This window comes from Scomber japonicus, chromosome 3 (assembly GCF_027409825.1).
Source record: "Scomber japonicus isolate fScoJap1 chromosome 3, fScoJap1.pri, whole genome shotgun sequence".
NCBI classification, from domain to species: domain Eukaryota; kingdom Metazoa; phylum Chordata; class Actinopteri; order Scombriformes; family Scombridae; genus Scomber; species Scomber japonicus.
In genome coordinates this window covers 31,612,292-31,634,317 of record NC_070580.1, presented here as the reverse complement: position 1 = coordinate 31,634,317, position 22,026 = coordinate 31,612,292, and the positions used below count along the sequence as shown (strand labels likewise).

The 22,026-nt window shown below is 39.5% G+C and overlaps 2 protein-coding genes across 4 annotated transcripts in view; both read right to left on the bottom strand.

Annotated features, from left to right (window-relative positions):
* Window positions 1-22,026, bottom strand: part of osgn1 (oxidative stress induced growth inhibitor 1) — a 135,421-nt gene that overhangs the window by 6,927 nt on the left and 106,468 nt on the right. The gene's annotated exons all lie outside the window — the stretch shown is intronic.
* The window catches only part of mtss1 (MTSS I-BAR domain containing 1), a 75,134-nt gene that overhangs the window by 15,514 nt on the left and 37,594 nt on the right, over window positions 1-22,026 (bottom strand). For all 3 annotated transcript variants that reach the window (XM_053316805.1, XM_053316807.1, XM_053316808.1), the window contains exons 4-6: window positions 9,225-9,309; window positions 7,455-7,546; window positions 7,285-7,359 (exon numbers count right to left, since the gene is read on the bottom strand). In XM_053316805.1, the coding sequence (XP_053172780.1) occupies window positions 7,285-7,359; window positions 7,455-7,546; window positions 9,225-9,309 (252 nt within the window). The remainder of the gene's footprint in view (window positions 1-7,284; window positions 7,360-7,454; window positions 7,547-9,224; window positions 9,310-22,026) is intronic.

The window sequence follows — 22,026 nt, the reverse complement described above, 5'->3', positions numbered from 1 at the left end:
GACATGTTCCTTTATTAACATGAAGAGTTTCAACCATTAGTCAATTAATCGATTAGTTGCCAACTATCAAATAAATCACTAACTATTTGATAATTGAGCCATTCTTTACGGTAAAAAGTCCAAATTCTCTGATTTTAGTCTCTGAAATGTGAATATTTTCTAGTTTCTTTACTCTTCTATGATGATAATTTGAATTATCTTCAAGTTGTGGGCAAAAGAAGACATTTAAGGACATCACCTTATGCTCTGGGAATGATCTATGTGTATCACCATTTTATAAACCAAACAACCAACCTATTAATTAAAAAAAAAATAACCCAAAGATGAGTTAGTTGCAGCCCTGTTACGAACACAGCCACTGCACTTTGACTCACTCCTACAAACATCATCCTGCTGCTGAATACAATCACAGAAGCATCAAATGTTTATCCATCCACCGTTTAAAATAGTTCCTGATAAATTCATTATTTATTCCTAGTTTTAGTAATGTTTATAAACACTACAGAGATCAGCTGTGTAATGAAATAACTGAGCCTTAATATGTCAGGGAAGGGTCCAAAAAAGTCAGAAAGTGTTGAGAAACAGATAAAGATTCTTCCCAGACTTATTCTTTACAAACTTGCAGATAACTGTTTATAACTTCAAATATGAAAAAAAACTAACTTGCAAGTTTCACATATTACTATTAATAACCACTTAAGATCACAAAGCGACTGCGAATGGACTCGAAGCATGAAGAGTGAAACTAACAGTTATAACCTTTAAATGCTTGGGAGCCTCGTTAGTTGCACTTTCTTTGGCCATAAACCAGTCTGTTTGCATTCCTCCCTCACACAGGTAGTGCTAGCCTCGGGCTGGGTTAAATGAGGAATCACCTACGACGATAACAAGCTGCTGCTGCTGCTGCTGCTGCTGAACGGCCTCTTCTCTTCAGACCCACCGTGTGGGGGGTTGGTTGGTATTTCTGTCTGAAGCACATAAAGACTCTTTACATGATGACTGCAGGAGCTCTCAAAGGGAGTCTAACCCTCTCCTGGTATTTATGCTCTGTTCATACATAAAGGTTTAATGCTGTTTATGGATTCTTCTTTAATTAATCAATGCATATTAATGACCTATGCCTACACATTTTGAACATGATTATTGTAATAGTAATTTATTATAAAGTTAAAAAGTACTGCAGTGATGTTCACCTGGATTTTTTTTAGGGGGTTTGAGTTTTAGTCAGTGAGGCTTTAAATGTTTAATAGTTCAGCTGTGCACACACACTGACAGGAATACAAATCTAGAGGAGGAAATACATTTCTTGGAAGTTTTGTTCAAATCACTACATTTAAAGTCAAAATATTGTCTTCCACGCTGCGGCTGTTTAGACCTTAAAATAGACCACTTGACTTCAGACCCCCACCCCCCCCCACAAATACCTCCATGTCTTCATTGGAACCAAACTTGAATCCAATGTGCATTAATTCATCTTTAAGAAATAAGGACCAAAGGATAATTAGCCCCTATCCAAAATACAGTCAGCTCAATCATAGAGAAAACACCAAACACTGAGGTCCAGGGTCGGATCTTCTATATATTAATAACCAAGCCGACCCATTAAGCCCCCTACTTACATGCCCTCCACTCTAATTCTGTCTATACATTTTATAAACATCTTCCTCCTGCATGTTTGTGGCTCATGTTTATCACTGCTAAACTGTAAGCAGTCTGTAAATGACACAATTACTGCTGTCATAATATTCAATATGCTTTCTGCTGACGCTGCAACATATGCTTTTAATCACAGTGACTAATCCGCCCCCCCCGATCCCGGCCCCCCCACTAATGGCAGAGCTCTCACTTCACATCTAAACGTAAAGCAGCTTATTCACCCGGAAGTCTAGACCATCTATGTCACATCCTAATGATGTCATCAGCGTCAGACGGCTCAGTCGAGGTGTTATGAGGGTTTTATGTGAAGCTTTCTTTCTCGGAGCAGGTTGAGACACGAAGCAGCTGTATGCAAAAAATCAGCCTGGAGATTCAAATAAGAACATTTATATGCTTCACCTCCTTCAACCTCCAAATCGCTCCTCCTTTAACTTCACTTTCTGACCTTCGTCCTCCTCCTCCTCTTCCTCCTGCTGCTTCACAACACTATTCGTCTTCTTCAGCTTCCCTTCTTCCACCAATCTCACCTTCATGTTACTCTTTTCCTTCAATGTCTTTTAACTCTAACATTTCTCTTTACATTGAGAGCCACATGACATCATCTCCTCCTCCTCCTCCTCCTCCTCCTCTTTGTATACTCCATTATTCCCCCCTCGTCCTTTAATGCGACCACTTGACAAAGAGATAATTACATCATCCATCTGTCTCTCCTTTCATCTTTAACCTCCTCATGTTTCTTTTCCTCTTCCTTTGCCTCGGAGATGGGATTTCCCATTTTATATTTATCTTTATCATCATGATATATATTTCCTTTTCTTCTTTCTTCCCTATACAGACCTCCATCCATCCATCCTCGCTCTGTCTTTCTAACCACAGTAACCGCTGTGGAGACGTGGAGACGGTGACTTCAACCCCTCCCTTCCATCCCTCTCGTCTTCTCCCCCTCTTCTGTGTAAAGCCACATGGAGGAAATGGTCAACAGTCGTATTCTTATAGTCTTATTTTATCTCATCCTGGTCTTTGTCTACTTGGCATTTATCCTCTTGAGGTCCAGCACAGACCTAAAAGTAGGATCACCAATCCCACCTGTAACTTCAACTGAACTGTCTTTGAAGGAGGAGTAACCAAAAAAAGGTCTTGGGTCACAAATTAGGTCCTGCTCTCATATTTTGCAGTAAACTTGAATTGAACTTAGGGCTCTAATTTGAATATGCATCAATTTTTAATAGATTTTTTAAAAGATTTGTGAATGGGGGGTGTTCAAGCATAAATGGGAGGTGAAATAGCTCTTTAATAATTCACGTTTGAGAAATAAACTACTCCCATAACGCTGCCTGAGCCTGAAGTTTCATGAAGCCCCTCCAGGAAACTGCTTTCAATAATTAACACAAAGTTGAGAGATACATTTGCTTGAAGAGCTTGTATTTGTATAATTAGTATAATTTGTATGTGATTATCATATCTTTAAAGTTGTTTTTTTTTTTTTTTTACAAAGATTAAACAATCACTGTGAAATCTGGGGCAGCCGATGTCATGCTTCCTTTGTCTATTCATCTCATTGGTTGAGTTCAAATTTCAAAATAAGAGCTACTCCTCATTCAATTAAACTATTCACTTAACCCTCCTCCCATCATCTGCCTCTCTCGCTCTCTCGCTCTCTTTCTCTCTCTGAGCAGTTTGAGATTTGCTATCTGAAGTGGTTACACACCACATAATGACAGAGCACACACACACACACACACACACACACACACACACACACACACACACGTCACTTTTGGGGACTTCACATAGACTTACATTCATTTCCTGGAAGCTTACTCTAACCCTAACCTTAACCCATGAACCAAAAATCATCGTTTTGCCAGTTGAAGACGCGGCTTTTGCCCCCAAATGGACGAGCCGTCCCCAGTTAACTGTTCTTTAGTGTGAAATTCGTCCCTGAAAGTAGCCTTTGACAGACACAACCAGGATCAGATGGGATTATCAGTGATAGACAAGATGTTTACTGTTACATTTCTCTTTTCATTCAAACATACTTTTTATCATCCTTCACATGTTTATACTACAAAATGTTCCAACAAAAAGCAAAACAATCTGAAGTGAACAGAGAAAACAGAGACAGACAGTAACAGACTGGGAGCCAAAAATAAAATAATTCAAATTCAAAACTGAGCTTCTGAAGGAGTTTCAGGATTTGAATGTAGCCAAAAAAAAATAAGAAAAAAAGAGCCAAAAGACATCTGTTCAAAATAGAGTTAAACAGTTGTGTGTTGGTGTAAATGTGATTTAACAACATTAGTGCCTATTTAAGAGCAGTGCTAACTTGTAAACTGAGTGGAACTGTACTGTAAAGCTAAAGAGTGAATAAAAAAAAAAGTCCCAAGCTGAAAATAACTTTACTTTTGTTAAGAGTAGTGTTCTTTAACCAGCGACTACAGCAGCGTAGTTCTTCTGTCTCTACTTACTTATTATATGGTGTGTAAATACACACACTCACACACACACACTCACACACACACACACACACACACACACAAAGAGATGTAATTATGATGTGGAGCTCTGATTGGTGACTGTACAGAAACAGTTTAGGCACATTGGTGTCTTTATGGGTGTGTATGTGAGTGTTGGTCATTATACGATGACAACACATGAAGCTGCGGCTTTGTCTCTGAATGTCTTTTGCTTTACTTGTGTCGCTATCGTCTCTCTCTCTGAGTGTAAAGAAAATCATGAGAAACTCCTCTGATTTGGTTGTTTTCAGATTATAAGAAGATTGGTTTTATTTTTATGGTTTACCCATCAGTAATAATAACATTATATGTAGGTTAATAGATGAAATATAATTTTAAAAAAATTAAAATTTAAAAAAAGCTGATCACATGGTTCAGAAAAAGCACCACAGTCAGTCCTCTGATTTGGTTCATTTGAGATTATAAGAAGATTTGTTTTATTTTCTTAGGTTTGCTCATCAGTAATAATAACAGTATATGTGAGATAAATGATGAAATATAATAAAAATGAAATAAAAAGGAGTGCGACTGTTAAAAAAAACCCAAAAAGCTGATCACATGGTTCGGAAAAAGCGCCACAAAGTTAAACAAACAGTAATAAAATAGCTGTAAAGGTCCATCTCAATAATCTGTTGATTTGTGTCGGACTGCTTGTGTTTCTTCTTTTTAACGATGTCACTGTGTTCATGTGTCTTTTCATCAGTGTACAGCTAAAACAGCGGAGCATGAATTCTGACAACTTTAGTCATCTTTCCTCTCTGATACCTCCGTTTCCACGACTACAAAGATACTGAAGATGCTAAAAACGCCTGGAGAGTAATATGCAGCAGTGACACTCTGTAGTGACACCATTGCTTTGAATTAATATTTTATTCGAGACGACAGAAACAAATGGTGAAGATGTCTCTATACTGTTAAATGAAAGTCAGCAGTAGCTAAAGGGGGGGGGGGGGGGGGGGGGCTGGGGGGGGGTGTTGAGTATGAACGGACAAAACTATAAAATTAACACCCGAGTTGGATTAAATCTAAACTCTTCTTCAAATGCTTTAACTTTTATTTTCTGATCATTTAACAACCAAGCCTGAGCAATTTAGTTGGTGCTAAAAGTCATGATGATGATTTAAAGGCAGCGGAGGGAATGATGATGATGTGGAAAGCGACCAAAAAAAAAAAAAAAAAAGAAAAAGAAAAGAAAAGAAAAGAAAGGAAAAAAAAGACACGAAGCAGAAAACATGTCCAGAGATGTTAAAGCCACATCAGACATCACTCAGTTTACCATGGGCGGGTCTGCGCTGTGTGTGTGTGTGTGTGTGTGTGTGTGTGTGTGTGTAAAGACTATTTCTGTGTCTGTGCATTTGCGTATTGAATTTGTTGAAAGCACAGCGAGGATATTTGTATAAAAGGCCTCAAGGTTTCATTTCGATTGCGGCCTGTGCGTGTGTGTGTGTGCGTGTGTGTGCATGTGTGTGCGTGTGCGTGTGTGTGCGTGTGTGTGCGTGCGTTTATGCATGAACGCATGAATGTGAGTTTGTGCACGTGCTTGGGCGTTTCCTCTCTATTTCCACCATAGAAGGCCGTCCAAAGTCATTCGAGCACTCAGTGGTTATGGTATGGCAAGACCAGGTGCAACCATGGCAACCACAGGGTGTGTCGCTTTGATAGTGGGGAAGGGTGTAGCCCAGGTGACTGCCTGGCAATATATCTGGGTTGCTATGGTAACACACCAACAGACACAGCACAGAAGCTGCTTTAACAACCTGGATTTCATGATTTAATTCAGATGATAGTTTGACTATAAAGCTCCTCATCGCTTCTGATGCAAAACATTTAATCCCACAGTCTCCCTGTTTTACAAGTCTAGAGTCAAATCCCAAATCAAGTCCCTCGGCAAGAGGAACCAGGCTCAGGTCAGGTCCAAGTCCTGAAGTTTGTTTTTGACTTCATAAAAAAGTCATTATTTGTCTGTCTGCTGGTCAGCACTGATAAACCGCACCTTGGACTCCATCTTGCATAATGTGAACAGCTGCTGTGGGATTGATTTTTAAAGTATATCAGTTCAATAAGCAGGAAAATAAAGATTTTTTTAATCTATCGGCACTAGGAAAGATTTCAAGAAAAAAGGTGAAAGTCTAAGTGAAGTCACGAGTCACTGATGTTAACATTAAAGTCGAGATGCAAGTATTTTGATTTTGTTTCCATAAGAGGGAAACAGTTTTATTCCTCTCTGACAGATTCACACTTTTTAACACAAATGAACAAAAACAAAAGCCTATTCAGAAGTCTTATCTTATTTGTTATATGTTAAACTTCCACATTGGTTTGCCAGTAAAACCTTTTTTGACTCAGGAAATGCTGTTTCAATACTTCTCATCACAGCAGTATTTTACAAGAAAAGGTAAATATTTGAGAAAAGTCAGAAATATTTTTTTGACCTAATTTCTCTTCTTTTTTTTTTTTTAATCTTTGTTGAACATCTTTCACAGCTCAGATTTATCTTGTGACATCTTTGGGAGTTTCTGCTTCTCTGGGTTGGAGACTGTATCCTATGATGATTATTTTTAGTATTGTCTTGTCATTGTGACTAAATCTCTTCGACTTGACAAAACCTCCACTGGAGCTGAAACATTCCAGACTCAGGAGGAACAAAAATGGTGAAATACTAGCCACTAAAGGCATGAAAAAGATGAGTACTACTGTTTTTATAAAGATATAATGTCAGGTCACCCCCCAGGTTTAAAATCCAAAAACAGGCAGAATGATATAAACTGATATTAACGCCTTTAATAAGAGTGGACGTGGCACTTCTAATAGCAAAGACGTGTGTTTCTAAGGGATTATTTCGTCCCTCGGAGGAGGGGGGAGAGGGGGGAACCACATGACTGACGGGAGACAGGGAGTATAACGTAATGCAGCAGAGATCTGAAAACACTTAACTCAGCAGAATGAGGGCAGGATCAAACAGACTCCTCATGTTTACTATGAGGATTATCTCACTGTGGAAGGTAGAGAGAAGAATGAAGCAGCGTGTGACTTCCTCTTCTGCAGTAAACAAGCTTTTCATCTCCCGACTTCACTCACTTCAACTGAAGGTGGTGTTGACAGGATCTCTTACCTTTCTTGACCTTCTTCTGCAGTTTGATGGTGTCTGATGATTTCTTCTTGATGTCCGCTCTCGCCTTCTTATACTCTGAACACAAGAAGAAGCCGACAGTGAGGGAGAGAGTGTGTGTGTTTGCAGACAGATACATGTGTGTGTGTGTGTGTGTGTGTGTGTTAACATACCTTTAGCGTGATCTTTATCCAGTTGACTCGCCACCTTTTTCCACTCCTCCATCTTCAGCTCCAGCGGCGTGATGAGACTTTCTGAGAGAGCTCTGAGAGAAAGAGATAAAGTCTGTGTTAAACTTTATCTTCTTGAATTAATCCTACAGGTTAAATTTAAATCGCTTCATTAGAGAGTCAGGAACATTTTAAGAAACATCATCTCTTTGTCAGTTTGGGTCTAAATTAATAATTTGATTCGATTTTTAATTCATGAAACTAATGATTGAGTAATTTATGTGTTTTATCTTCTACTCCAAAATGTGCCCATGAACTCAACAACACAACAAATTTAGATTTTTTTGAATATACTTTATACATATATGCACACCTGCACACATATAGACAGTATATATAACTACATAAGAGAGGAAAAGAAACATTTATTATGAATATATATGCTACAAACACAGAAAAAAGAGAAAAAAGGGGTAATAAAAGGGAAAATAATTGACACTATAGAAGCCCCAAAGTAAACAGAGTTGGGTTTCATGGTAAGCATGAGCAAACTGCAGGGGAGTAAGTGAATATTTTTGCTATGTGTTGATTATTTTCCTGCTTGTCTGATTAATTTAGTCTATAAAATGTCAAAAAAAAAGTTCAAATGCCCTTTATAGTTTCCCAAGACCCAAGATGACATCTTCAATTTGCTTGTTTTATCAAACCAAACGAGTCCAAACAGACAAAAAACTGAACTTATTTTATTTATAAAGATATCCTCACATTTGAGAAGCTGAAATAAGAAACTTGTTGACATATTTTTCTGATAAATCACATATAAAATGAAAAAATGTTAATGAATAATTGACTATATTTATACAATCTGGGTCATGCTTTATTCCGTAGCTATGGCAACTAGTGGTTCTAACATTCCATGCTGATTTAGAATAGCTTTACAACTACAGGTCATTTGAATAAAATAACTATGCTACTTTGATGTGTGTGTGTGTGTGTGTGTGTGTGTGTGTGTGTGTGTGTGTGTGTGTGTGTGTGTGTGAGAGAGAGAGAGAAAGCGGGAGAATGAGTCATCTGACTGACAGCTTCTCTAACCACAGCAGACGTAACGACAGAAAAACAACTGTGATGTAGCAGCGATGACATTGATGACGGGGGAAAATAAGGAAACACTGCTCTTACACACACACACACACACACACACACACACACACGCAGGTAGTCATGCACATGAGCATACAGACAGTTGAGAGTAATTAGTGTGTCAAGTTCCCACACTGTCACATAAAAACACACACGGCATCATTAACACCTTCACCTCCCTGGTAAATATCACATGATGCTACTCTGCGTGTGTGTGTGTGTGTGTGTGTGTGTGTGTGTGTCTTCTGTAAGTGTGTGTGTGTGTGTGTGTCTCTTCTGTAAGTGTGTGTGTGTGTGTGTGTGTCTTCTGTAAGTGCATGTGTGTCTTTTGTAAGTGCGTGTGTGTGTCTTCTGTAAGTGCGTGTGTGTGTCTCTTCTGTGTGTGTGTGTGTCTCTCTTCTGTAAGTTGTGTGTGTGTGTGTGTGTGTGTGTGTGTCTCTTCTCTAAGTGTGTGTGTGTGGGTGTGTGTGTGTGTGTGTGTGTCTCTTCTCTAAGTGTGTGTGTGTGTGTGTGTGTGTGTGTGTGTGTGTCTTCTGTGTGTGTGTGTCTTCTGTAAGCGTGTGTGTGTGTGTGTGTGTGTGTGTGTGTGTGTGTGTGTGTGTGTGTGTGTGTGTGTGTGTGTGTGTCTCTTACGTGGTGAACAGTTTGAGCTTGGACTCGATGCTGCGGTGTCTCATACACATCCTCGTCAGCGCTGAGCCGATCTCCTTGGTGGCACCTGGAAAACAAACAACACACAATTAGACCATAGATTCCTTCTCAAAATGAGTTTAAACTGTTTGAAAACAAATTATGTTTAAAAATAAACCCGACTATAAAACACCAGCTAATTACATAATTGATTTTAGTACATTTATTGATCTTGAAGTCCTCCAGACTAAAATATCTAGGATTAGGTGCTTTAGATTGTTGTTGTGCCTTTATAACATTAACTACACATTATTACTGATATAGATAATAAGATAATAAATACATCTTGTTTCTGTGGTTCCTTTCAACATCCACCATGTTAACCCTCGTGTCGTCCTCCCGGGTCAAATTGACCCCATCTCTTTTGACTGTTCCTTCCTTCTTCCCCTCCTCCCCTCTTTCTGTGCTCCCTCCTCCTTCCATCCTTCATTGCTTCCTTCCTCCCTCTTTCCTTACTCCTTTCTTTCCGTCCTTCCTTCCTTCCTAATTTCCTTCCTCTTTTCGTCCTTATTCCCTTCCTTCCTTCCTCCCTTCCTCCCTCCCTCCCTCCCTCCCTCCCTCCCTCTCCTTTCTTCCTTCCTTCCTCCTCTCCTCCCCTCTTTCTTTGCTCCCTCCTCCTTCCATCCTTCCTTCCTCCTTTCCTTCCTTCCTTCCTTCCTTTCCTTCCTTCCTCCCTCCCTCCATACTCCTTTCCTTCCTTCCTTCCTTCCTTCTTTCCTCCCTCCCTCCGTCCTCACTCCTTTCTTTCCTTTTTCCTTCCTTCTCTCCTGAATGCAGAGCAGTCATATAATTGTGTTTAAAGGAATAAATCTCAGATTGAGTGTCGTAACGCGTGTTGAAATCAGTGTGCAAGTCTGTGTATTTTTAAAAACAATAGGTGTGTGTGTGTGTTTCATTTTCTTAATGAGTTATGCAAGAAAGAAAGAGAGCACCTCTTTTCATAATCTGCTTGGGTTTATATGATGTTACAACACACACACACACACACACACACACACACACACACACACAGTATTACCTCACATAATAAGATAGCTCACGTGTAGACACAAACAGAGCTGGTGAGTTTACAACCAAACACATTGCAGAATATAATCTGACTGACTAACACACACACACACACACACACACACACACACACACACACACACAGAGAGAGAGACACACACACACACACACACAGAGAGAGAGAGACACACACACACACACACACACACACACACACACACACACACACACACACACACACACACACACACACACACACACACACACACACACACACACACACACACACACACAGAGAGACACACACACACAGCTAGATGTTGTAACCAGGGAGACAGAAAGCACGTTTACATCCAGATGATGTAATGCTCTTGTTTAATAGACACATAAACAGCAGTAAAAGTGTTAATATTTGTGTCAATAAAATAGAAATGTGATTGACAGTAAAGAAAACAACAACAAAAATGACGCAGGACAACAATCACAGCATAGTGATGTCAGCTAGTGTGATATAAAGGCTTGAAATACATAGTGAGTAATATAATGACTACACTAGTAGAGAAGTAAGATCGATGATATTCATCTGCAAATCAGATTTACTTTGATGACACCACATTTAACAACAAATGATTTGTAATCCTTTTCCTTTCTCTTGGTAACTCACCGCTGATACATCTTCAAATTAAAGTCACTTTTTATTTGTGGAGTCCCATATCACAAATCACAAATTTGCCTCGGGAGATAAATCATCATCATCTATCCTTTTAGTAGCTTGTTTTGAAAAAGGAAAAACTCCACAAAATAAATACTCTACCAGGATGGACAGACAGGAAACAGATGTTTGTGCAGAACAGACCAAGATTGTAAAATTATAGTATGAAATATCAACAAAATCATAGATAAACTGATAAGATACATGAGGAATATGTCTGGAGTTATTAATGTGTATTTACTATATGATCAGTTTAAATATTGTGCTGCTGACTGATTGAACAAAAAGGTTCAAAGTTAGATTATTTACTGACACTACAAATGTTTAAAGGTCTTATTTCAGACCTCATTTTAATTGATTGCAAAAGTTTTTAATTTCACTGTAATCTTATCTGATCTTTACTTGGACTCATTCTAGGGCTGGGTGATATGGATCAGATCAAATATCAAAATATTTTTGATCAAATACCTCGAATTACACAATGTGATTTTTGATGAATAAACATCAGTAGTGTGGATATAATGACAAAGTGGATAAAAGACAGATAATAGAACAGCTAGAATAATCTGGTAAATTCAGAAAATTACATCATTTTACTGTAATGCTGCCTTTAAAAGCAGGAAAAGACTCTTATGTCATATCACGATATTACAAAATGCTAAACTAGCCAGTCAGTTAAACCAAGGGAAGGCTAAGTAATGACAAAGTGGGTAAAAGGCAAATAATAGTACAGCTAGAACACAAGGTGGAAAAAAAACCTATGATATGTCACGATATTACGAAAGAAGATGATATCTAGTCTCATATCATGACATCAATATAATATTGATATATTGCCCGGCCCTAATTCATTCATTTTCTTCTATTTACCTATTTAATATTGTTTTGCATGGTTGTTGTTATTGTTGTTTCTTTGGTCTTTCAAGATAAAATAAAGGTTAATAATAATAATAATTACATCACACACATTTATCTAAAACTGTGATATGAGTAGATTAACATCAAGCCTTCAATATAAACTCAAGTTAAAAGCAATTATACAATGTTTTTTAGAGTAATAAGTTGTTTTTTTTTGGGGGGGGGGCCAAACTTTGGATATGGTGGTGCCCTGATTCGTGTTGCAGACGATTCTTCATATAAAGCTGCATTATGTTTTATTTTGCCCACTTTTAGGGCCATTTATGCAACATTAGGAAGGAAATGTAAATGTTGACACAGATAGAAAGAGCTGCATCATTCCACAGTGGGCCCTCTGTCATCACACACACACACACACACACACACACACACGCTAGTCCATCATAATGATTTCTTTGTGGCGCCCCGTCTGTACATGGACACAACACTTCCTGTTAAACTGACCTTTCTGTCACACACACACACACAAACACACACTCCATGCAGATGTGATCCAGATACTGATCTTGAATTATTTCAGATTTTAAAAACAAACAAAAAAATCCTTGAAAACCCCAAAACATCTAGTGCATGTGAGAGAAGCGGGATTGTACTCAGGAAATCTAAACGCAGCTTTTATTTTGAAGTGGAACTGATTTGTTTATCGTGTGTACATCGCGTGTTTAAATGATAATAACCCTGACCCACTTTAACTGCTGGATAACGATGGGAGCGTGTCGATGTGAGTGCGATATGAGAGCGGATAGTGTCAGCGTGACTTAAGTTATTATCACGCTGAGTCAGTGACATTTGACTTCATCTACGTCACTCTCGTTCTGATCGCTCCGTTCTGTGATGGGACAAAGTGACACTGCACATTTTACACCGAAGAGTTTGAAGTGTGCGAGTTCACTTTCGACGCTGACTCACTTCATATCATTTGAATATCTAAATGTGAGAGCTGCACAGGGAGGAAACTGACTCTCTCACACACACACACACACACACACACACACACACACACACACACACACACACACACACACACACACACACACACACGCTGCAATGCTGAGTAATGGCTGAGTTATGTAAAATAAAAAAGAACAATTACAGTGATAAATCAAGCGTGTTATCAGGTGCGTGCGTGTGTTCATCAACAGGAAGTGATGTCAGAGTGAAATCTGGACCGGTGCTCACTGTACTGTGCACACTCGTTTGATACACTCACTCACTCACTCCTTCCTTCCTTCCTTCCTTCCTTCCCTCCGTCCTTTTGTATGTGTTCAAGCATCTCTCTCTCTCTCTCTCTCTTTCTCTCTCTCTCTCTCCTTTTTATTCTCTCTCTCTCTTTCTCTCTCTCTCTCTGTGTGTGTGTCTCTCTCTCATTCTCTCTCCCTCCCTCCCTCCTCTTGTATGTGTTCAAGCATCTCTCTCTCCCCCTCTCATTCTCTCTCTCTCTGTGTGTCTCTCTCTCTCCCTCCCTCTCATTCTCTCTCTGTCTCTCTCCCTCTCATTCTCTCTCTCTGTCACTCTTTCTCTCTCTCTCCCTCCCTCTCATTCTCTCTCTGTCTCTCTCCCTCTCATTCTCTCTCTCTGTCACTCTTTCTCTCTCTCTTTCTCTCTCTCTCCCTCTCTCTCATTCTCTCTCTCTCTCTCTCATTCTCTCCCTCTCTCTCATTCTCTCCCTCTCCCTCTCTCTCTAAAAAACTCCTCTATCTATCCATCCATCAGCTTCTCCCTTCCTCTCTTCTTCTTGCCGTTCTTCCTTCCCTTATTGTCCTCTATCTGTCCTCCTGCTGCCTCTCTCTCTCTCTCTCTCTACATCACTCCCTCTCTCTTCCTCCCTCGTCTCCTCCGTTGTTGAATCTGCAGTAACAAAACATTAATTATCAACCATGCGCACACACACACGCACACACACACACACACACGCACACACACACACACACACTGAGGTATGAGGCGTGGGTTAAATGTTAAGGTGTGGCGAGGTGTGTTTGCTTTATTTGCCTTTCCCTCCCTGTTGCACCTTCAGTTGAGAGCTCAGGGAAACATTTCAGTCCTGAACACTGAAGCACAGCAGTGGCAGAGACATTACCTTAATGCAGCTAAAGTGGATGTTTCCAAAGTCTGTCATGCAATGTTTTGAATGTGTTTGTGCACGACTGTGTGTGTGTGTGTGTGTGTTTATGCATAAATCCTGTCTGGTTTAAAAGCCTGCCTACATTTTTGCTTTTAGGCCATTAAAATGGAATTATGTTAGTTTTTAGTATAATCCTACTGTTATAAAAATAAATAAATAAATGAAAGGCTGTCATATTCAAAACATCAAATCAAGATATCTTTCTTAGAGACGCTGTAATTAGTACTTTTAAACAACAATTGACCAAATTACTACATGTAATGTGTTAAGGCATTAGACAGCAGGTAAAAAGAGAGATATTTTACTCAGGAGTCCTCAGGAGATAATTGCTATAGCTACTTTAAGCAATAATACTCTCTGGTTTCAGCTCCTTAGATGTGAAGGTTTGATGCATTTTTTGTATTTTTTTTATTGACAGTAAACTAAATAAATGGTGTTTTGGATTGTTGTGCAGACAAAAAAAAGACATTTGAAGAGTGACAACAGAAAATTATAAACATGCATTTTTTTTATAACTTAATAAAAGTTCATAGACAAAACGATTAGTCAAAAATCTGCAGATTAATCCATAATATAACTAAATCCTTAGATGCAGCCCTACACCCTAAACCAAACCTGATCAAGAAAAAGTGAATATTGAATTTATTCATCAGATTAATATAAACACAACCCCATGTTGCTCTGTGTCTGCTTGATGTAAATAAGAACTGGATGTGTTTGTAACTTTATAAAGAGATAAAATGACCATGTTGTGTTTCGAGCTCGTGCTGCAACCGAGAAGTCACAAATCCATAAAGCAGGTGTAAAGGATACCTCTAACAAGGCTGCGTATTGAACCTTGAGTATAAATGTGTATCAAACATTTTTAACTGGCTCTACTAAGGCTGCTAAGGTGATTACGATTTAGGGGCCAAACAATCTCAAAACTAATAAAATCGAGGGGAAACCATTTTTAATAATAATGAGATAGCGCTCACTAACAAACGTTTTATTTTGAAAAGCTAAGACCGGAAGTCGCTGCAGCTCCGTTGGTTTGACAGAAGCTGAAACACACGGAGAAATGTTTTAACTGTAAGTAAAAGTTTCCAGCCTGTGTCAGATAATGGTGAGTTTACTGACTAATTATTAAAAACCAGGAAGTGATTTGTGAACTGTCGTCATGGTAACCAGCTCAGCTCTAGTATCTCTGCACATTTTCTGCTGTGTGTTGCGTTAAGCGGCAGATAAGGCTGCTGCTGGGAGGGAACATTAATTAGACTGAATGTCCAATAAATGCAGCATGTTTCTAAAGTTTAAAAAAAAAAACGTTTTAATAACCGTGATTTCAATTTTGACCCAAATAATCGTGAATATTTTTTTTCCTCATAATCGGGCAGCCCTAGTCTCTACATGTAGGAAAAGTTTGGCATCAAATGTCTGATTAGATTCATGTTATTCTTTAGAAATCAAAGTATTGAAAAAAGAGCAGGGGTGAAACTCTGTTAGAAACATGATAATGAAACATGAGACTCTACAGTAGATGATCAGACAGGTTGTTAAATAAACATCAGTTTATCCAGAACTGCTTTATCAGGAAGTCAACCTGAAAGTGTAACACCTGAAATGTCGTAATAATTTGTTTGTTTAGTAGGAAAAAAATCTGGAGCAAGGAGGAAAAAGGCTTTTGGTTTTCTCTTCTGAATAAAACTCTTAGTAATGTCACAGTTTTCCCAGCATGGTGACGTCACACAGCTGCAATTAGAAAGCAACACGAATAATAAAAGCCTGAATTATGCATTAATAGCAAATGTGTGTCAGGTTTTTCCATTGAAATAATACTAAGTGTGTTCACTGCCTCACTGTGACATTTACTGTGAGTCAGTGTCATGAAGGTATTATTAAACCAGTTAAAGTAGCTCCTAATGCAGGTATAGTTTAATGCAGGGGTGTCAAACATGCAGCCCGCAGGCCAGATACGGCCCGCTGAGGGGTGCGATAAGGCCCACTTGCCATCCAGTGCTTTTTTCTTTCCTTCCTTCCTTCCATCCTTCCTTCAGTCTTTCCTTCCTTTCTTCCTTCTGTCCTTCCTTCCTTTCTCCCTTCCTTCTGTCTGTCCGTCCTTTACTATCTCTCTTTCCTACCTTTCTTTCCTTCCTTCCCTTCTTATTGCCTTATTTCCTTCCTTCCTTCCATCTTTTTAATGATCCGGCCCACATGAGATCAAATTGGTCTGTTTGTGGCCCTTGAATGAAAATGACTTTGACACCCCTGGTTGAATCAAGAGTGACTTTCTTTATATCCCATTAAAACTAAACCTACATTGGAAGCTACAGTGTGTGGACGTTTCTCTTCCTTTACTGGTTTAGTTTTTTATTCCTAATCTCTGCATCTACCACAAAACTTTTTCATGGTAATATTTAACCACAATAAAAAAAATCCTAAATTTTTATCATCACGGTAAATTGCCCAGCCCTGACTTAAGGCATAAATATTAATTTAATAAGAAATGAATTACAACATGAGTGTCAGACCTAGTGTGTGTGTGTGTGTGTGTGTGTGTGTAGGCCAGGTGCTGAACACTGTAGGCGTTGCATTGGTGTTCAGACACGTTTAAATGGAGTTAAGAGTTGAGTGGAGATGACTAAAAGAGAAGAATGTAACCTGACAAGATCAGGCAGACTCAGTGTGAGGGAGTGTGTTTGCATTTGATTCTCACTTTTATTCTCACATTTTCATTTGTTTTGGTTTTTAAATGTGTTTTTTGTTTTTTTGATTTGTGGTTTTGGATTTGTGGAGTGTCAGATAAATAATGTGATGAACTTTATTTAAGCCTCATGTAAATACACAACATGGTCAAAGGAATGTGGATACCTGAACATTAAGTACATGTGGATTAGTGATCTTCTCAATGCAGATGTCAACCAGATGTTTAATGGTGACAAAGGCAACAAAAACAGGGATTTATTCATATTAATCTCATATCGTGCCGAACTTTAATAGATCATAACATATCGGGTATGGACCAAACCTTTGTATGGATGTGTTGTTGTTTCTGAGCAACAACAAAAGCTTGTTTTTAGCTTAGCTCAGAGGAGTCAAACTCATTTTCATTCAAGGGCCACATACAGACCAATTAGATCTCATGTGGGCCAGATCATTAAAAAGATGGAAGGAAAGAAGGAAGGCAGGAAGAAAGGAAGGAAGGAAGGAAGGAAGGACAGGTGGATGGAAGGACCGAAGTAAGGAAAAAAGGAAGGTAGGAAGGACAGACAGAAGGAAGAAAGGGAGGAAGGACAGACAGACGGAAGGAAAGAAGGAAGGACAGGTGGAAGGAAGGAAAAGAACACAGGAAGGAAAGTGGGCCGGATTGCACCCCTCGGCGGGCCGGTTCTGGCCCACGGGCCGCATGTTTGACACCCCTGGCTTAGGTGATTTGCCGGAAATACATTTTTCTATGTGGTAAAATGGTGATGACTACTTAAAAGATTGAAGTCTACTCCTTACGATCAGGCACATAAGGAATCTAACCGATATTTATTTGAACTCACAACACAGACTGCTCTTGAAGTACCAAATTGTGGCATTTAATGTGCAACAAGGAACGATTTGTTGTCCGAAGCAGAAACAAGATTATAAAGTGAATGAGTTGTTGTTCAGTTGTGGTTCCTAACGGCTGGTTAAGAGGAGTCAGCAGCCGATGGTGATATAAAACAGGTTTGAGTCACCACAACCACAAGAAGTTCTTAAGCACACAGTAATAAATGTTTAACCCTCCTGTTGTCCTCCAGTCAAGGAAGGAAGGAAGGAAGGAAGGAAGGAAGGAAGGAAGGAAGGAAGAAAGGGAGGAAGAAAGAAGGTAAGGAGGAAGGAAGAATGGAAGTATGGATGGAAGTCCTTCCTCCCTTCCTTCCTCCTTCCCTTCCTTCCTTCCTTCCTCCTTTCTTTCTTTCTTTCCTTCCTTCCTCCTCTCCCTACTTCCTTCCTCCCTCCCTGCTCATTTCTTTCCTTCCTTCCTTCCTTCCTCCTTTCTTTCTTTCTTTCCTTCCTTCCTTCCATCCATCCTCCCTCCCTTCTTCTTAGGGTTAATGTGCTCCTCTAGCAGCCTCCTCTGTTCTGGCTGCAGGCTTTCTTTCCCATCTGATTTTGGAACCCAGCTGCAGGGATTTGTTCCCATTCAGCTACAAAAGCATTAGCGAGATCAACCACTTAAGTTGGTCGATAAGGGCTGGAGCGGCTGGCTCGTAGTCAGCAGCAGCAGCAGCGCTCCAGTTCAGCTAAAAGGTGTTGGATGAGGTTGAGGTCAGAGCTTTGTGCAGGACAGTTAATTTCTTCCACACTGAACTGGGGAAACAATTTCTTTATGGAGCCAGCTCTGTGCACAGAGGAGCTGTCCTGATGAAACCGCTGCCACAAAGTTAGAAGCACACAGATGTCTATAATGCATTAAAATTGGATCTTTATTGGAGCTAAAAGGGTCGCCATATAGTGTATAAATAATCTGGAAGTATAGAAAGTATTCTGCAAATATGATTTACCATTACAAAACAGTAAAAAAAAAAAAGAGCAAGATTGAGTCACTTTTCTTTACTAGCTTCTCTGTCTGGCTTTGATTTGTGTTGTTTCTTTACTTATTCTTGTATGTAAACTAGCTTGTTGAATAATAATATACATAATGAAAATGATTAAACTAAAAATCAGTCATAAATTCCACCGGATGGAAAAAAAAGAAGAAGAGGAAAATTAAAAAAAAAAAAAGCTGCTCCATTCGTTGATAATTTCCCTCCATTTTCCAAAGACACAACTCCTGAGAGACAGAGAGAGAACTGTTCACCCTCCTCCTAAACCCAGATTTTCCAGCTTCTCTTTCCCTCTCTCTCCTCCTCAGCGCTCATAATGCAGCCCTTTCACAAAACTCTTAAGTGTGTGTGTGTGTGTGTGTGTGTGTGTGTGTGTGTGTGTGTGTGTGTGTGTGTGTGTGTGTGTGTGTGTGTGTTAATTCTTGTTTTCTCTGCTCACAGCTCCCAGGTTGTTCAACAAAGACTAGATTTTGGGTGTTTCGTGTGTAGACACCACCCTCAAAAACCAGGATAAATCACCAGAACTGCACTCGTTACCATGACAACAACTCACTCACATTCTGTCTCTCTGCCTTTTATATTGATCTGGTTATTGATTATTTGACCAGTCTGTCTGTCATGATGGAGCTAACTGTCTCCTCCCAAACACACACACACACACACACACACACACACACACACACACACACACACACAGCTGACCTTAGGAAACCTCCGTAATAACTAGTCAGTAGGTCGTCTTGTGATCTATGTGTACATGTATGTGTGTGTGTGTGTGTGTGTGTGTGTGTGTGTGTGTGTGTGTGTGTGTGTGTGTGTGTGTGTGTGTGTGTGTGTGTGTGTGTGTGTGCACTTTGAAAGCCCCATGATGCCATAGACGTCAACAGTTCCTCGGTTGTCGGGGAAACCAGTCATGTGGAATCACCAAAGAGACAAGAGGAACCTGCTTTCAAAAATCAGCTGATTGTGTGACAACATTTATGCCAAGTTTTTGACTCTCTTACTCTTCTTTTTTTTTTTTATTACGGCTTCAAATCATCTGCAGATATTAATGTTACCACTATAGTCAGTCAGGCTCTACAAACTGAACTGCAACTGTGTTCATCCTTACACACGGTTCAGGGTCAAATTTGACTCATTTTTACATTTGAGAGCTGTAAAAACACTAAGTACAGATTTCTGTTAGCTGGACCTCTCCTAATGTGACCCAAGGTTTACAAAAATGGAAATAAAATGCATCTTGTGCAGCTGATGCACATTTTTATATATGCAAATGTACAAATTTAACATCAAATTCTTCGTATTCTATAAAATGTTCTCCAAGACAATAAAATAGTGATTGTGAATGTCTCCCCCCCCCCCCCATAAATACATGGAATAGACTGTTTGCTCACTGACAGCATCAATAAGGATTAATCAAACATCTATTAATGACTGAAGGGGGAATTTATGAATGTGAATTGGTGAATTGGTGTAGAGACTAATTAATTATGAGTCAGAATATAAACAGTATGTAAAGGGTTAAAGACTATTTTTATTATCTATTAATCTGCGAGTTAATTTCTCAGTTATTTGATGTAACATTTTGTCTATAAAATGTCTGCAGATTACCAAAAAAAGAGCCTGTTCTAATTTCCTTGAGTCTAAGAAAAAAAGGAGGAAGAACAGAGAAGGAGAGTTGAAAAAAGAAACCCAAAAATGAAACACAGGGAGGGAGGGAGCGAGGGAGGGAGGGAGGGAGGGAGGGAGAGAGGAGAGTGATCAGCGCTATCAGACAGTGCAGAGCCTCGGTCTCTGTTTGCTGAAATATAATAGTTTAATTTAATTTGATGTAAACTCAATCTGCTGTAAGCCAACACACGAACGCAGCACGGCCGTGAAACAGGACTGACATCACCCCTAGTGAGAAGCAGACAGACACGATGACGCCTCAACACTTCTATATTGGGGGACGCTCGAATCGATCAGGTGTCAATCCGTATCTGATGGCTCTTAGAAAACTGATCACGCCATGAATACGAAACATTAAACTGTGACACTGCCCACTGTTGTTCAAGATATCTGCACTAATCCTAGCAGTGGGTTGTTGAATCCTTCCTGCTTCTTACAAACCAAACATTCATATTTGTTTGGTTTCCTCTGAATTTTGTCTGCCGGCGTTTGACGAATAAAATCCTCGTCTGTTTAACCCTCCTGTTGTCCTCGAGTCAAGGAAGGAAGGAATGAAGGGAGGGAGGAAGGAAGAAAGGGAGGAAGAAGGAAGGAAAGGAGGAGGGAAGGAAGGAAGGAAGGAAGGAAGGAAGGAAGGAAGGAAGGAAGGAAGGAAGGGAGGAAGAAGGAAGGAAAGGAGGAAGGAAGGATGGAAGGGAAGAAGAAGGAAGGAAGGAAGGAAGAAGGAAGGAAAGGAGGAAGAAAGAAGGAAAGGATGAAGGAAGGAAAGGAGGAAGGAAGAAAGAAAGGGAGGAAGAAGGAAGGAAAGGAGGAGGGAAGGGAGGAAGGAAGAAGGAAAGGATGAAGGAAGGAAGAAAAGGAGGAAGAAAGGATGGAAGGGAGGAAGAAGGAAGGAAGGAAGGAAGGATTGATGGAAGGAAGTAGGAAGGAAGGAAGTATGGATGGAAGGGAAGAAGGTGGAAGGAAAGGAGGGAGGAAAGAAGGACAGAGGAAAGAAGGAAGGGAGGAAGAAAAGGAAGGAAGGAACAGACAGGGTCAGTTTGACCCGGGAGGACGACACAAGGGTTAACGGCATTATGAGATTAAGATCGGGGCTGAAGAGCAGAGTTTGTCATCCTTGCTCAACCGAATGATCTGAGGTGGACGACACAAACAGGAAACAACTTAATTCTGCTAGTTTGGTCTCATACAACATTATGATACCATACATTTCGAGGACGGTATTCAATAAGATAGCATGGAGCCCAAATATGGAATAGAAAACCCAAAAAATCTCTGATGACAAAAAATTCTAATAGATAAAAAAAATGTTGGGCTTTCTTTTGTTTCGAATTTACAGTTTCTGCTGTTTTGCTTCATTTTATTTTGCAATGTTTGTACGTAATATTAATTAGGTTAATGATATTTAAGTTTCTTTTTTTAACTTTGCTTTGTTATTGTGTTTCAACTCTTATAGGTGAGGTTTTAAAATAAGCCCATTGTATTTCTACCTCACCCACCTGCACATGTATTTTATTTTTTATTTTACTATTTTTCTCTGACTTTTATTTTGAAAATGTGCAAATAAAATCAAGAAACAATTAAAATCTCACCTCAGAACACATTTAGCTCCTGAGAGGCAAAATATCACCATCATCATCATCATCATCATCATCATCATCACTGCATAGAGCTCCAGCTGAGCTAAAAACACCCAAGTGTAGTTTCTTCGTTGCCATATTTTCAGGTTTCACATCCATCCTGCTCTGATGTGCT